General features: G+C 38.5%; 2 protein-coding genes across 2 annotated transcripts; both read left to right on the plus strand.

The window, feature by feature from the left end:
• The first annotated feature begins 572 nt into the window (after positions 1-572).
• LOC114881139 (dynein axonemal intermediate chain 3-like) lies at positions 573-11,053 on the plus strand. The gene is made up of 13 exons (XM_046286665.1): positions 573-879; positions 939-1,141; positions 4,051-4,482; positions 4,573-4,893; positions 4,969-5,217; positions 7,979-8,130; positions 8,199-8,546; positions 8,628-8,950; positions 9,011-9,239; positions 9,298-9,598; positions 9,657-9,842; positions 9,905-10,231; positions 10,309-11,053. Exons 1-13 carry the CDS (start codon positions 573-575, stop codon positions 10,498-10,500), a joined length of 3,570 nt encoding a protein of 1,189 aa, XP_046142621.1. The 3' UTR covers positions 10,501-11,053.
• A 1,948-nt stretch (positions 11,054-13,001) lies between these two features.
• LOC114881138 (superoxide dismutase [Cu-Zn] 2-like) lies at positions 13,002-15,083 on the plus strand. The gene is made up of 5 exons (XM_029197811.2): positions 13,002-13,110; positions 13,385-13,448; positions 13,636-13,848; positions 14,487-14,741; positions 14,825-15,083. Exons 2-4 carry the CDS (start codon positions 13,395-13,397, stop codon positions 14,739-14,741), a joined length of 522 nt encoding a protein of 173 aa, XP_029053644.1. The 5' UTR covers positions 13,002-13,110; positions 13,385-13,394; the 3' UTR covers positions 14,825-15,083.
• Positions 15,084-17,414: the final 2,331 nt, after the last annotated feature.

Raw genomic sequence — 17,414 nt, forward strand, 5'->3', positions numbered from 1 at the left:
GAGTAATAGTATACATATACTACGTGAGAATGCAGCAAGGCGCATACACAATTGCACTGTGAAACAATGTATCGATAACAATTACTAATCGAGAATATTTAAAATGAAATGTCGATAATCAAAAAGCGAATCTCAAACGGCATAACATGAGTCCATTAGGTCAAAAATAATTTAATTTATGTCATTTCAATTGAACTAAATAGTAATCTGGTTAGTAGCTTAGTATTATCTTAGTAATTATGAAAAGTATTTGTATTTTGTACGTTTATATTACATTTACAAGATCTTTATTCAACTATGCATCTAACCCTATATACATGACACTATATAATTGTAGATTTAGGATAATAAAGGAAATAAGATAAGCTTGGAAATATACTTGCATTCTTGAAACTAATGGAATAATAATTCAGAAGAAAATTTGAAAGTAATACATAAATGTTATTTGTCTGATAGTGATGGTAAGGTAGATTGAATCGATAAAGTTAATAACTTGAATAATTCTATATCCACAGTTGTTTATTGTTACATTTTATTTACTAGTATAAATATATGTAGATACTGAAAGCATAATGGACGAGGAAGCTCAAAATGAAGACAATACAAAGGAGGAACAAAATGAAGATAATACAAAGGAGGAACAAAATGAAGACAATACAAAGGAGGAACAAAATGAAGAAGAAACACAAGATGATAATAAAATAGATAACACGTCTGAAGTAGAAGAAACGCAAGATGATAATAAAATAGAAAAGACGTTTGAAGTAGAAGAAGCAAAGAAGGTCGAGGATTTCAATTATGATGACGATTTTCATGAGTTTTTGGATTATGAAGATGCTGAGGAATACGAAGGAGATTATGAAAAAGACCACATAAGATGTAAAACTTCGTCGATAAGGAAGGAACGTGTATAAAATTAATTATTCCTTTCCATGCAGCTTCCGTCACGATAGACTGGGAAAAGGAGGCGAAGAAGACGGTGCACTTGGAATCGGATCAGCCAAGAGAAAGACGAAGAACTATTTATGAACTCGACGCTTATGCTGCTTCTGGGCCGTCGAAGAGTGATATTCTGAAACTAAGCTCGACGGATATGGAGCCTGAACAACTGAAACCACCAATTCGGTACTCTGTTTCAATGGTAAATGACCAAAGGTCTTAAACCAACTTCTCATCTGCTTTGACCACCTGCATTAATATACAGGATGTTTAACAACAGATGGGAGATTTTTTAAGGGGTGATTCTAGAGATCAAAATAAGACGAAAATCAAGAATGATGAAATAGCGTTTGCGGCTTTGTTTCCCAGTAATTAACGTTTAAAAATTCGAGTAAAAAGCGCCTAAAATCTGCAATCTGCCCAGCACCGACGACTGAACGTTAGGTCAGCAGGGATGAGTACAGTCATAGCCAAGAATCATTGAATAGTAGAAACTTACCTCGTGCTATTCTGTTTCTCGGTTATGTACTGTATGCCGATGAGATGTTGGCGAGGCTGAGGAATTCGGTAAGTCACACCTCACGCACACACACTCTAGATTGTCGGGCGCTATTGGCCGATGCGATCACACATACTAATCGCGTCGCCCGACAAAGATGCTTCGAGACAAAGTGAGATGAGATGACGTCTGCGTTGCGGTGGACTTTAAAGCAAGGGCGTAGGAACGTATTATAGAGTTTTATCTACAAACCAAATAAAAATGTCACAAAATAGCCCACATGTTTCTACTTCAAGACTCTCTTTCCTTTTTAACATTTTAAATTCTATATCTTTGCAATATATTGGAAACCAATTTGTGGATAATTTGAAATCGTAGTTATAAGACTGTAAGTTCAGTCTATTAACAACATTTAATTTTGTTACATACATACATACATGTAAGGAATAAATAATTGTCTTCTATTAACAATACAGCACAGTTTCCGTATTTACGTTTTCATTCATGAAAAGTTACGCAAGAATAATAGTACATACTGTCTCCCTCGGAAATACGAAATTGCTACGCCTATGTAAGAGCGTGCCGCTAAAGGCGGATGGTGTGGATTTCGCGAGGATCAAACGTGGGGACCGGGCGGAGTGTGCGAAGTGCTCCCTTTGCCCCTGTGCCGACCCTCTCGCCAACATCTCATCGGTCTATAGTACATACATTTTTTTTGTCGGTTTTCTTGGACGTAAGCCCAAGATGGCGGTTGAGGGGGATACGCCCCCTATATTGCCCTATAGTACATACATACTGCAGCATTCGGGTTTCTCTTCTTGGTTATGACTGTACCCACCCCTGCTGACCTGACGTTCAGTCGTCGTTGTTGGGCAGATTGCAGGTTTTAGGCGCTTTTCACTCGAATTTTTAAACGTTAATTATTGGAAAACAAAGCCGCAAACGCTATTTCGTCATTCTTGATTTTCGTTTTATCACCCTTTTAAAAATCTCCCACCTGTTGTCGAACATCCTGTATGTATAAACCAATTTAAAAATATGTAAACCAACTTCATGTTTCTTTTTCTTAGAATCTAGTGTAGCTATCAACTTCCAATTTTTAAAGTTTCTAATATCATTTAATTATAAATATTATCGGCTGTAGTTCCGAATACGACCGGTCGCCGATCAAGATGAAATTTTGAGGGGCAGGGGGAGGGGGGAGGGGACCCCAAATATAAAGTGGTGTCTTCGGCTTCCTATTAGTTTCCGAGATATTAATTAAAAACTTTCGTACAATACATAGAATTTTTCTTATACAGACGCAACTAACACTACCGTCTTCGCTGTAACAACCGTCATCGTCAAGCGTCGAACAGCCGTTCACACCATAGCGATATCGGCTTCCGTTTCTATAGGGTGTTCCATGTAAAATCCTTTTTTTTAGTTACATTACGTTATGTTTTATATTTTATTACTAATTCTCAAGGAATTAAACACATTTGATTTATACGTAGGTTAGGTCAGGTCAGATAAATTTCCGGCCGCCGGAAGGCGGCCGGCAACGCTACGACACTCGTCGTATCTCTAAAGTTTTGAATAGGACACCTTATAGATAGTCAGATTGGAACCCCCGCTGTATCAACGGCTGTTCGACACTTGACGATGTTAGCTTACTACAACGAAGACGGTTGTGTTAGTTACGTCTGTATAGGAAAAATTCTATGTATTGTACGAAAGTTTTTAATTAATATCTCGGAAACTAATAGGAAGCCGAAGATACCACTTTATATTTGGGGACCCCTCCTCCCTCCCCCCTCCCCCTCAAAATTTCATCTTGATCAGCGACCGGTCGTATTCGAAACTTCATCCATATTATCTATTATTAAATAAAAAAAAGGCAATTTTTTGACCCCCAAAAAATTCATTTTCGAGTGACTGTAGTCACTTTCCATAAGATATCACTGATATACGACGGGCAACGGGTGTACTTTCGAAAGCGACAACCCTCCGAATTTTCTGAAATTTTTGCCAAAGCTTATCCTTGATTAGAGAAGAAAGTGCCTAAAATGATTTTTGGCGACAAAGCCTCGTTTGCCCCCCAGCCCTCTACAAAGTTTTGACAGTTCTTACTAAATATCTTCAAAAATATTGATTTTAGAGAAAAAAGTTTCAAACAAAAAATGAAGTTCATAAAATGCTCTAGGAGGCAAACGAGGCTTTGTCGCCAAAAATCCTTCTAGGGACTTTCTTCTCTAATCAAGGATAAGCTTTGGCAAAAATTTCAAAAAAATCGGAGGGTTGTCGCTTTCGAAACTTTATCCCAGGCAACTATAGTCGCTCGCTTACACACTCCGTATCTCCCTCTGAACTTGTTTGTGTCGATCTTTTTGATATCATTTGTAAAGAAATCATAAATCCCTCTTTTATGGAATGTTTTTTTCCCAAAAAACCCTTTAAACAACTTTAGTTGCGGTAAGATTCAAATTCGGTCGTTGACAACTGTCCTCGCGTAATGTATACACTTTTGGAGCGGCGCGGCGTCTCTTTCAGCAGAAAGGATTAAAAATTTACCGAATGATTAGAATTTTAATCATGAATATTTCTCTCCTTACCATCATTATTTTTATCAGGGCGTGTCAGGGATAGCGAGAATCAACCTATCGCCTCTAACGCAGAAAGTAGTCGGTTGTGTCATTGGAGAGAATGTCAGCACAGAGTATCCTTGGGTCTACGTGCGAAAAGAAATTATCGAGGACAACATATACCTCCACGATGAGAGCAGCGACTTTTTAGCTGTGAAGGATGAGATACGAAGTTTCCCCTATAAAAAGTTACTCATCGGTTACGTACCCTCGTTAACCGAAGAGGGTCAATTCTACATCTGCTTGACCGAGGAAGCCAGAGATGCTGTAATTGCACTTATTCAAAAACAAAGAGAGGAACACGAAGGTCGTGTAAGAACTGCTGTGTATAAACCAGCACGACATTGGGAAGATCTAGGCTCCGGTGAGGAGATTCAGACGAGTATGGTGCAACACATGAGGCCTCTACTAGAAATTGAGGTAAAATCGGACAACTTGGAATTTTTTTAAGATTTATTAAAACTAAAATTACATTAAAACTATAATGTTTAAAAAAAATGTGACAAACAGGTGGTATGCACAGGAGACATGCTTGATACACCAGTAGATTTTCAAGACAGAAGGGCCAGGGATCAAAGAGACGGCTACGTTGAATTACTTCCTTATCGCCAAACGTTTGAAAACGTATCTTGTAAGCTACTGTACAATGCAACGCAAGTAACGCCAGCTGTTCGAGATACCGAGAGCCAGACAACGCTTTCCGTGGCTAGAAATAATTGGGTTCAGTACGAGTATGGGTATCAGCCTTTGGACATATCCACTTTCAATGAGGAAAAGATGGAATCGTTCAAAAACTTCCTTCATCGTTTCACGGATGAAGTGTGCGATCAAGTCAGTTCGCCAGTTTCGCCTTTATAGTATTCTTCCTATACCTAATTAAGAACATTGAATCATGAACGTTTATAGTTACTGTTGAACGCCACTTGGGATATTTATAAGAACGATTATAGAGCTCTGGTTCGACACGAAAGAGACACTGAATGGCCAATACCGGAAGGCTACAGAGAGCATTTCAGTTTCCACGATGAGAAACACGTTGTCGAGAGGGTAATCAATGATCTTTGTTGGCATCCACTGTGGACTGGAGTCGCGTTCGCAGCTTATACTCGGCATGGGAAAAGTCAACATCTGTTTGGACCTAAGTCGTATGAAGAGGTGAATCTAAATAAGACATTTTCAAGGACTTTGCTATATTTGCAATATTAACACTTTTGCGACTGAAGACGTAGTCCTATGTCATTTCAATGTCTTTAGTTAAAATACGGGCAATGTAGTCCTACACGTCATTTCGAATTGCATTTTTTAAATTCGATCGACTTGAAATTTTGTGTATTTTTACTACTATGGGTAACACGTATTTTAGCCAAAGACTTTTTTGAAATTCGGCCTACAACCAAATTGGCAGCATCTTCTATGTTGAAGGTAACAGTACGAAAAAGCCTACGCGTTGATAGTGTCGGCGTTAGTGGAGGGGGAGAGAGGGTTTCGTCCAGTTTCGTCTCTTCGGACGCCTTTATTTCGGGCCGGGGACCGGTAGGTGGCGGCGAGATGACAGTGACAGTGTTCTCGCAAGCGGTCGCCCGGCATGCAGTTCGAATATATAGAAGTTCCAAAGGGTCTAGCCGTATAAGCATAGTGAATCGGCCCCAGCAACACTTTCGGTTGATATTTATACCACATAATGCTTTTTGCCTAAACAACAATTGTATGCAATTTCAACCCCCTACCCCCTCTGATAAGGGAGATATGAGGGTAAACCCGAAAACGTTTATCATTTTTTTTCTCGCAAACTATTTAAGATATTTGATCACATTAAAGTGCAAATAGTAGGTATTCATTAGCTGTATATCATATTTTTTTTTCAAAATTTTCATTCGATGATTAAGGGTTGAAAATTAATAAATAAATTTTTGAAAATGATTTTTATAAACAATCCCTTGGATGACACCCACCGAAAAAATTAAGAATAATCCTTTACTATTTAACTATTATCTGTAAAAATTTCAAGAGTGTCGGATTGGTACATCATAGTTAAAAAAAAATAAAACCAATGCAACGCCCTTTCATAAGGCAAAGCCGGCCTGAACGTTAGAGGCGCTCAACCTAACCGACCTACAGGGGAATACGTAGCGCCGACCCGCCACGTTTCTCGTACCAGAAACAGCTCTCAGAAAAGTATGAGTTCTTCTTTCCCTAAACTGTGTGTTACTTAACAGTCATTTATTTAAATAATATATTAACAATTTAAATTTTTTAATTAAGTTTTCTGGTCCTAACTTTTAACGTCCGTGTTTTCACGGTGTTTCTCGTTTTAAGTATGTGGGAGCCCTAAAAAGAGCTGATTATGTTGTACGTTACAAATGGCACCCTTTGATAAATGCAACTAAGGTGTTCCTCGTTTTAAGTATGTGGGAGCCCTGAAAAAGGCTGATTATTAAGCCCTAAAAAGAGCTGATTGTGTTATGTATTGTCAGATTGAAGTATATGATTTGAAACAGAACACTCAAAAACTTTTTTTTAAAAAACACGCTTGTAAATAAGTTTTAATCTTCGTCGCTGTTTTCATCAATAACTGGAATAATGTTAGTACATTTCCAGGTAGTACTGGTACGCTATAATATAATTAACCCTTTTCAGGGCGACCATATGCTTAAAACGAGGAAAACCTTAGTTAGAACTATTCACAGGTACCAGCTACAATTTAATTAAAAGTAATACGTACGTGAAAAGGTAAAGACGGAAATAGTTATAGAAGTCTATGTTCTTTACAGCGTTGAATAGAATGATATTGCAGTTATACCTGTGATACCTTTTTCGACTATTAAAAGGACAACTAATGGCATCTAACACAGTGCCATTGTTCAAGACATGATATAAATCTGTGATTTAGGGCTCCCACATACTTAAAACGAGAAACACCGTGAAAACACGGACGTTAAAAGTTAGGACCAGAAAACTTAATTAAAAAATTTAAATTGTTAATATCTTATTTAAATAAATGACTGTTAACTAACACACAGTTTAGGGAAAGAAGAGCTCATACTTTTCTGAGAGTTGTTTCTGGTACGAGAAACGTGGCGGGTCGGCGTTACGCATTGCCCTGTAGGTCGGTTAGGTTGAGCGCCTCTAACGTTCAGGCCGGCTTTGCCTTATGAAAGGGCGTTGCATTGGTTTTATTTTTTTTTAACTATGATGTACCAATCCGACACTCTTGAAATTTTTACAGATAATAGTTAAATAGTAAAGGATTATTCGTAATTTTTCCGGTGGGTGTCATCCAAGGGATTGTTTATAAAAATCATTTTCAAAAATTTATTTATTAATTTTCAACCCTTAATCATCGAATAAAAATTTTGAAAAAAAAAATGATATACAGCTAATGAATACCTACTATTTGCACTTTAATGTGATCAAATATCTTAAATAGTTTGCGAGAAAAAAAATGATAAAGGTTTTCGGTTTTACCCTCATATCTCCCTTATCAGAGGGGGTAGGGGGTTGAAATTGCATACAATTGTTGTTTAGGCAAAAAGCATTATGTGGTATAAATAACAACCGAAAGTGTTGCTGGGGCCGATTCACTATGCTTATACGGCTAGACCCTTTTGGTATGATAGGGGGCAAGGATCTGGGGCAGGGATCGTCTGTTGTCAGCCCCACCGACAGACGATCCCGAGACGGAACGCCTTTTTCTCCTCTCCTCCTACAATAGGGTTTTATAATTTTTTCTAGCCTGTATTTCCTTTATTATCAACACTCCATTTAGCTAAAATACACGTCTAGTATGATTTTAGAGACTCTAAAAATTTGAAGTTGATAGCTGCAGTAGATTCTAAGAAAAAGGAACACGAAGTTGCTTTATCTTCTATGTATCCAAGAAAATATCTACTCCTCTTAAGAGGATATATTAATGTAGGTGGTCAAAGCGGATGAGAAAAATTACGTCCTCGTATGGACTTTCAATGACACTCTAGCTCCAAAATTACTGTTGGAATGCCCCAGAGAAGTGACGACAGTGGCTGCGAATCCATTGGATGGTAATCGAATCGTGGGTGGTTGTGCGAACGGACAGTTAAGTAAAAACCTTCTTCTCTTAATAAATACTGTAACAAATGATATATGAAGCTCTGAAAATTACAGGTGGTACTTTGGCATATTCCAGGAAAAATCGAACAAATAGAAACCGTCATTGTGACCACTGCTATCCAAATGAAGTACAAAGCTTTGATCAGAAATCTGACTACATGGATGCACGAAGCAGTTGGATCATCCTTCGTTAGACCTACAGTAATGTCTTCGTTGAAGGACAGCCAGAAGGCAGCTATAACTCAGATTGAGTGGCTCTCTCCCTTCGATAAAGTGGACAAAAATGGAAGGATTATAACATTGTCGGATGACGAGGATGTTGAGAATTTATCGTCGCAATTTATTACTGCCAGCGAGGATGGGACAATAGCTTTCTGGGATTTAAAGTTAGTACAGTCGCATGCATAAATGATTTTCGTTTGGATAGAGATTTAAAGAATATCATAGTAAAACTTATTTTACATCATTTTTATCATAAGATGGGAATCGTTCGAGCAGCGGAGCTATCGAACTCCCACAAAAAAATTCAAAAGCGAGCTTCACGCTTTAAGAAAATCTATTTCTCCACTGAAGACCCTTGATCGAGTCTTAAAACCACACTACGTGCTGATGGTTCAACATCCCCTCGAGAGTCGAAGACAAGTGATCACTACCCTCAGTATCAATGTGCCAAAGTTTGAAAAGGAACGCGTTGACGTTACTTTGCCTACTAAGGATTTCACTATCAGAAGATTCTTTAGAAATATAATTAAGAAGCCAGATTTTGTGATGGAAGCAAAAATCAATATTGGAACTGTGGAAGGTGCAGTTTGCGATTTATTTGAAATATTTCATTGATTCGTACATCTATTGTCAATGATAGGTGAGTTTGGGTGCATCACATGGGAAGGATACGACTTTGCCACAGACTTGGCTGTTAATACTGAAACCTGTAAATGGTCCTGGTTTAAGAAGATGCACGATGGACCCGTGACCCATGCTATTAGGTCCAGATACGACAGTAATATAATTGCAACAATAGGGGGAAAAGTGTTTGCTATTTGGAGGGATGGTGTTGATGTGCCATTGATGTGGAAGAAATCAGATGTTAGGTATGATTGTAACTACCGATCCTGTTTTATTTATTACTCATACGTTTGTTTAATACAGAATCAGCGGTTGTATATGGGGCAGATTCCGGCCCACAGTTTTGATCTTGGCACGGATGGACGGCACCGTGGAAATATGGGACTTCATGATCAAAAGTCAAGAGCCGTGTATTAGGCAGAGCCTATCAGGACGCATAATCACAGGGATCTACACCCATGAGTTACACCTGGATCCTTATGTTATAGGATTTTGCGACTTTAATGGTATCTTGAGAGTGTTCCTGCCTCCCATGATCTACCTTAAATCAGATACTGCCAACATTGAATGGATGGAGAAATTTCTTGAGCGACAAATCAAAAGAGTATATTTACAATATAATAATCATCATAGCCTATGATTATCTACTTTTTCTAATCAAGGTGAACAAGTGCAAGGATTGGCAGAATAAATGGAAAGAGGCGAATTATGAGAATATTAAGGAGAAACAGAGGCAAGCAGAAGAAATGGGAAAGACGAAGCAATTAGAAGAAGAAGGAGAAGAGAAGGCAAAACTTAAGTTAAGGGAAAAGGAAATAGCTCACGTAGAAATTAAAGAACCAATCACTGTATGTGTTGCAAAAATACTTTCAGAAAATGGAACGGAAATATGATGCTGTGCATTTTATAGAAAAGATGGGAGCTTATCGAACAAGCTCGCGAAAGATGGAGAGCTAGGCAGCTGAGAAATATGCAGCGGGCGATTTTAGAGAAGAAAGGACTGAGAAAAGAAGAACTTGAGAAGCAACGCGAACCGATACTTAGGATGCGACAAGACGCTAAAAAGAAGAAACAGAAATTGCAGGAGACGTTAAAAATGCAAGAGGAGATTTTTGAACATTCTAAAAATCTGTTCATGCCTAAACGTAAACCAGAGACGGCAAAAGTTTCCATAGAAGCTGATCCGATAAAAATTGAAGCGTCTGTTGAGGAAGTTATTCTTCAACGAGAAGTAACAGTAAACAAAAAACCCAAACTAATCTTTTAAATGATCATGTTTCTCTGTACAGTATCAGATTCGTGTTATTTAAACAGATCGACAAGATGGATCCAAACGAGGAGATACTTTACAACTTCATGCAAACACAAATGGAAGTGTTAGACGAACTTCAGAAGCATCCCTTCCAGCATTCGTTCAATTGGCGAAAAATCCTGACGGAGGGCAAAACCAGAAGAATTTCCATGGATTCTGAATTAAGAACATTGACCAAAGCAAAGAAGCAATGAACAATAGTTTAACATAGCAATAAATGTCTACTTTATATTAATTAATTTTAAAACATTGAGTTATAAATAATTGAATTCATCAAAATTAAATTGGAAGAAGAAAATGAGGAAACACAAATTCTAGTTTAATTCTGAGAAAATCCAAGATATTTTACTTCCTGAAGATGTGCTGGCAGAGAAGTGTAACAATTCACTCAACTAAGAGCTACAAAGTTCCACTTATAAAAGGAAAGACTGTCAGCGGGGTTTCAATTGCGCGAAACACTGTTGCGTAGGTGAATCACAATCAGGTGATTCGCATTCGTAGGTGAACTGGCAATCAGAGCTTGCAAATATAATATCCGGTATTCGTTATAAGAAAGATTCAAGCAGACAAAAGAGAGCAATTTGCCACCGTAATTATCCCCACCTTCCGCCGCATACACCGTAAACGTTCTTCAGTTTGGCCGTAATGTTTTGTATTAACTATTACGGTTTACAGTAGTAAATCTACCAATGAAAAGACAAGCTTCAGGCTCAGCTCATAGTCTATGGAAAGTTTCATAACTATATGTATATGATTTCAGCAAAAAATTAATTTTTCTAGATCATCAAATAAATGAAAGTCAGTTTGGAAATTATTTTCATGGACGTTCAAAGAGGTTGCTTAATCCTTGAAGCTGACAGATACAGTGGTTTTTTTCTTCATCCATTATACAAATCTAATTTGTAATATAGTGTATCCACATAGTTTTCACACAAGATATTTATTTATCAAGAATCAAGAGGAAAAACAGAATTCCCCAGTGCATCATAAGCAGATAAATAAATTTAAAAAAAAACAAAACATGTCAAGTGGTATCTTGACTATTCATATAATTAATATCAAAGTAATAGCAAGCAGTTTCTGAGTTATGCGATACAAATTATTCTACATATACAAGGTGTTTCATAACTCCTCTAACACCCGGAATTGAGGGGTTGCTGGGGTGATTCTGAACAACTTTTTTCTTTACCAAAATGTTGGTTGAAGCTTCGTTTTTGAATTATTAACGAAAAACACTGGCCAATGAGAGCGCGCGCTCAAGCACGAGAGCGTAGGCTCTCAACCGCGCTCGATCGTGGTCGTGAACAAACGCATTGGCACCTTCGACCATATACATGTGTATACTCATAGACACGGCCTGTATATACGGATCCATGAAACGAAGTGAAGAAAAGATAACGGAAAAAATTGTTCCTATGTGACGTCACAAGATATTTCCAGATGATTCAAAATGGCGGTTACTGCCTAATCAACCTAAAGCAAAAAATGTATATGTATGTACACTGAGTCCCATCGAAGTTGCCGCAGTGAAGTTGGCGCACTAACACATTCGCGCCGCGTTGCCGGTGAGCCGATGTACCTCGCCCATCGGCTCGGCGTGAATGTGTTAGTGAATTTGTAGCCAACTTCACTGCAACAACTTCGATGGGACTCGGTGTGAACTTGTCGCAGTGAAGTTGGCTACAAATTCACTAACGCATTCACGCAGAGTCAATGGCAAGATCGGTTCACCGACGCTGCGGCGTGAATGTGTTAGTGAATTTGTAGCCAACTTCACTGCGACAAGTTCAATGCAACTCAGTCAGATGCGTAGTTTTCGAGATATATCGAGATATTTAAAAGTTCCGAAGCCGCACCAACATTGTAATACATACTGTGCACCGATGACAAGATGTCCCCTGAGAAGGGCAGATTTGCGGCCTATAGACTCAACGACGAAGTTCCATCGTTACTTTGTCCCCTTGTGACGTCACATAGATAATTTTATCTTTTCTTCAACGTAGTTATCTGAAGCCGTGTCTATGAGTATACACATATATGGTCCAAGATTGGCACAGCGTGAGTGTCAACGGAAGCGTGTGATAAATGTTACATTGTCTTAAATTAAGAACAACGTGGAATTAGTCGCACGCTTCCCTCGATACCCACGCTGTGCAAATGCGTTTGTTCACGACCACGGCTGAGTGCGGTTGAGAGCCAACGCTCTTGGAGTTGAACGCGCGCTCTCATTGGCTAGTGTTTTTTCGTTAATAATTCAAACACGCAACTTCAACCAACATTTTGGTAAAAGAAAAAATTGTTCAGAATCACCCCAGCAACCCCCCATTTCCGGGTGTTACAGGAGTTATGAAACATCCTGTATTGACCTCTGCTTCAGCTCAACCTACAGTTGCATAATATAAGAAGACAGATAATGAGTAATTATCATATTTATGTGATTTATAATCATACTCTATACTAGGATACTTCTGACAATATTAATGATACATATATTTTTTGCAGGAATAATTCAAGGTCTCCAGATGAATTGATTACCCTGTACATGAAGAACACTGTGTGAAGAGAAATCTAGGTCCTGAATCTTTGAACGCGTTTGATGATCGTCTTGTCACGCTGGTACCTAGTACATGATTTAATGGCGCATGATCGTTCTCGAAGTTTGTTCGTAACCGTTTTGGAAGAACACCGAACGAAGGAGGAGCGAAGGGGGGATGCGTTTAATAGTACAGGTGCTCGTATAAGCGGGAGTAATCTCAGCATCCAGCCAGTTAGTCAGTGTCCATGATAGTGAGTACATACATGTGGTAAGTTCCTTTTACTTTCCATGTTTATTCATCAAGGCTGAAAGCGTACAGCGCAGTATCTTCTCGCCGACAGATCTTTATATTCATTTTAAAGATTTTCAAAGATTTTGTACTCAAATATAAAATAACTAAACTATTCATTATAAATTGGTAATTTTAACATTATATATTTTGGATTTCTTTATATTATTTATCTGACAAAAATCAATTTTACGCTGTGAAAACGAAAATAATCATTGTAAACCTTTAATAAATAATTTACTTTCATTTTCAGATATTTCAACATGAATCGAATGATCGTTTTGTTACTTGGAGTAGTGGTCGCCGTCAGTGCAGAGGTAATTCAATTCCAAAAAGTAATGGTAGCTGACAGTGGATCTGTGAATAACGTTTTAGATTTCAATAATAAAAATATTTCTTTTTGCATATTCATTAACTGAGCCCCACATAGGGATCAGTGAAATTTTCTAAAATCCAGATTTGCGTTAATTAGCCTTCATGAACTTTTGTATATGTATGTCACAGCAAAAAACTGCACACGTCCATCTGGTGCCCCACAACGCCGAGACGAAGAATGTAACCGGAGAGTTGACTATTACCCAATCGGCAGACAACACTGTCGAAATCACCGGCACGGTGTACGGTCTTACTGAAGGATTGCATGGATTTCATGTACACGAAAAAGCAGATATGAGAGAAGGTTGCAATTCTACCGGCCCCCATTTCAATCCTACAAATGTAAGTTATTTTTTTAACGAGACATTTTACACTGACATAGAAAATGGAATCTCGTATACAGGATGTCGCGTAACACCCGGAAATGGGGGGTTGCTGGGGTGATTCCGAATAACTTTTTCCTTTACCGAAATGTTGGTTGAAGCTTCGTTTTTGAATTATTAACGAAAAACACTGGACAATAAAAGCGCGCGCTCAACCACGAGAGCGTTGGCTATCGACGGCGCTCGGTCGTGGTTGTGAACAAACGTATTGACACAAACGCATTCGTTATTAATGAATAACAAATAATTCCACATTGTTCTTAACTTAAGACGATGTAATATTTGTCACACGCTTCCCTCGCTACCCACACTGTGCCAATGCGTTTGTTCACGACCACGACCGAGCGCGGTTGAGAGCCAATGCTCCCGTGGTTAAGCGTGTGCTCTCATTGGCCAATGTTTTTCGTTAATAATTCAAAAACGAAGCTTCAACCAAGATTTTGGTAAAGGAAAAAGTTATTCGAAATCACCCCATCAACCCTCCATTTCTGGGTGTTACGCGAGTTCCGGGACACCCTGTATAAGTATTTTAAAATGATAAAATAGTGTATAAAATATTTGTATGAAAATCAATTCCTCCTCGACCCCTGTGGTTAGGCTACCCACGGTGCACCGGATAGCGCAGTAAGACACGTTGGCGACCTGGGTAACATCCGGGCAAATGCTCAAGGAGAAGCAAGCGTAAACATTAAGGACACTGTCATTTCTCTCACCGGCGTAAATAGTATTCTGGGACGCGCGATAGTTGTTCACTCCGGCGAAGATGATCTAGGACGAGGTAACACTACACTTTCAGCGACCACCGGCAACGCAGGAGGTCGTTGGGCTTGTGGCGTTATCGAAGCTAAATAGGTTTCTATTAAAAATTTCATCTATCCGATCTATTTATGTATTTTTTCTTAATTTCGTTAAAATTTTGTTTCTTTTATTTCCAGGTTCTTATAAGGTATGGACGAAAGATAAAGTATAGCATGACAGGGCAATCGGATTATAAAAATGTGGCATAATGGCTTTCAAACAGCTAAAATCTTTGGTTTCGACTGTAAGAATTACGGAAAAGAAAGATTTTGTAAATTATGTCTCAAAACAGTGCTTTTTAATTAGTATGTTACTCTTGTGATTATCATCTATATTCTTTGTATTAAGATTATCCCTGTAGCTATTGATATATTACATTTTTAATTACGTATTTAATATGTCGTGTATTTTTGTGTTCTTTCATACGACCTGTACCTACATTGTTATTCCATCATTATTCCAACTCAAGTCAAAATCAATCACATCTAGTTTATTTCATCCTCGTTGCTTTTAATGCAATAAATGCATTTTAATGACATTATTTAAAACAAATATTATCAGTAAAGAAAGTTTTGCGAGTCAGTGGGCATCGACGAGAGACTGTTCTGACGTTCTGACTGCCAGGACAAGGACAGTCTCTCGTCGGCGCAGTGGGTCATAAATGTCCTTTATTTAGAAAAAAAAAAGAAAAGCAGTTTTCTGTTTTGTTAGTTTTGCCACGCTCTGTTAGATGCCACTAGTGGTACTGTTTTTGTAGGGGCTCTTGCGTACGTGGTAAAACGCGGCCTCTACAGTACCGACGGGTAATTCTCGAGTAGGGGAAAATAAAGTTTTAACACCACTAAAGTTCTCACAAAAATAGAAACTCCAGTCTTTTATTTATAACTAATCAGTCTCACGAATAATTCTTCTATCTATAATATACAGTAGTCTATTTACTTTAGACACACAATTTCACAAACTTAAACTATGGACAGTCGTCTCGACCTTTCCGGGGTGAGTGCGAGGATCCGAAAGCCCCACGCGAAGCGTTGGCGTGGGAGAGGGAAAACGCCTTTTCCCACGTTTTCTAACGTTAAAGGGTGCGCTGCGGCAACCGAAAATGCACTTTCCGACGTGACGGCTCACCGGAAGTAGGTGCCGCCACATTTTCAAACAGTTCTTAGGGGGGTAGACACAGCACGTGACGTCACCGATTCGGGACGTCGGTATTACAATAGTTTTTTCGTTGGGCCTGGTGGAGCTACTTGCGTGTTTTGTTACGAACTTGAAAGGATTAATTCTCAGCTAGCGTGCGCGCAACACGATCTAGGAAGGCAACAGCGCCTCAAGTATTTTTACAAACACATTCAAACGCTCATCTCGCCAGAGGCATCGCGACGATACGCCTGAAGAACGAAAGCGAAACATTGGCGCGCGTTTAGAGTGAGATGTACGGTGATCATGCTATCCTTCTTTCAACCCAAATGATAGAATTGTCCCGCTCCGATAAATTCTGACTGACCAAACGCGTGGGTTTTACATAGTGCACCGTAGCACTCCTCGCTGCTGAAAAATATATACCTACTCTGAGGAACCGAAGGAACGTGCAATCTGAGAATTATTTTTAGAAAAAGTTATTAACTTTTTTAAATAAATGTTTCTTAATTAATAAAAGTATACAGGATACGTCATGCAATTGGGACGGGTTATATCTTGAATTTGGTAAGAGATAGGAAAAAGCTGTTTAAGTAAAAGTTCAATGGTATGATAATGTCTATTTTTTTGTGATTTCATTTTCTTCGCGAATGCAACGATGCACTCAAAAAATGCAAATCCACTTTTTATTTAAATGGAATTGCATTTTTTTTTTACTTGTGTCAACTCCTTGAAACATTCTGCATAAAAAAGTACTATGGTACTATTAGAACTAATAAATGGAGGGACCTTGCCACAGCCGACTCTAGTACTAGCCATGCTGAACAACGTGGCAACACCGCTCACGTGACAATCGGGAGTCCTATTTTCAAAAACAGAGTCCTGTGCTCGGAATTGTAATTACCGTCTTTTTTAATTAAAAGCTGTAGTAATATACGCTATTTTGTATTAATTATGTATAAACAATACTTAAACGTTGCAACTATGGCAAGTAGAAGTGATGTAGTAGTATAAAATTGTTATAAATGTGATATAAATTTTGTGTACTCTCGAAGTAGTTTGGTGTTGTGAAGCATGATATTTGAAATATTTACAGTGGTTTCAAGAAAATTTAGGTATAAAGCAAAATGAGACCATCTTTGGATCAAATTGAAACATTTAAGAATTGATAAACGTGTATATAAGTGAATAAAAACCTTGAAACAAGCGAAATTATTGGAACGAAACCAAAGAGGTTATGTGAAGTCCAGAGAGTAGCCGAGAGTCCGACGACGTTGATTGGCTGGGAGTCTGGGAGTCCGGGAGGCAGATAGAGTAGGGTTAGATGTTGATATATTCAGACCGGACTCCCGCGGTGTTGCCATTTTTACTTCAGCACGGCTAGTACTAGAGTCGGCTGTGATTAGAACTAATCAATGGAGGGACCTTGCGTCTATCCAGTAAAAGCTGAATATATGCAACAGAGATTGGAAACCAGACGTTGCATATATCAGCCGAGGTGTCGAATCTCGGATTATATGCGATGGCCAGCCAAGCGTGAACGTAGAAAGGGACAGACAGTGGAGGAGAGAGAGAGAGGTCCAATGATCA

The sequence above is a fragment of the Osmia bicornis genome, chromosome 8 (assembly GCF_907164935.1).
Source record: "Osmia bicornis bicornis chromosome 8, iOsmBic2.1, whole genome shotgun sequence".
Taxonomy (NCBI): domain Eukaryota; kingdom Metazoa; phylum Arthropoda; class Insecta; order Hymenoptera; family Megachilidae; genus Osmia; species Osmia bicornis.

Coding starts and splice junctions, on each gene's coding strand:
- LOC114881139 (XM_046286665.1), top strand. CDS start 573: ATGGACGAGGAAGCTCAAAATGAAGACAATACAAAGGAGGAACAAAAT. Junction 8,131..8,198: donor GTGGGTGGTTGTGCGAACGG/ACAGTTAAGTAA, acceptor GCTCTGAAAATT/ACAGGTGGTACTTTGGCATA. Junction 8,547..8,627: donor GATTTAAAGTTAGTACAGTC/GCATGCATAAAT, acceptor TTTTATCATAAG/ATGGGAATCGTTCGAGCAGC.
- LOC114881138 (XM_029197811.2), top strand. CDS start 13,395: ATGAATCGAATGATCGTTTTGTTACTTGGAGTAGTGGTCGCCGTCAGT. Junction 13,449..13,635: donor TGGTCGCCGTCAGTGCAGAG/GTAATTCAATTC, acceptor TGTATGTCACAG/CAAAAAACTGCACACGTCCA. Junction 13,849..14,486: donor CCCATTTCAATCCTACAAAT/GTAAGTTATTTT, acceptor CCCTGTGGTTAG/GCTACCCACGGTGCACCGGA.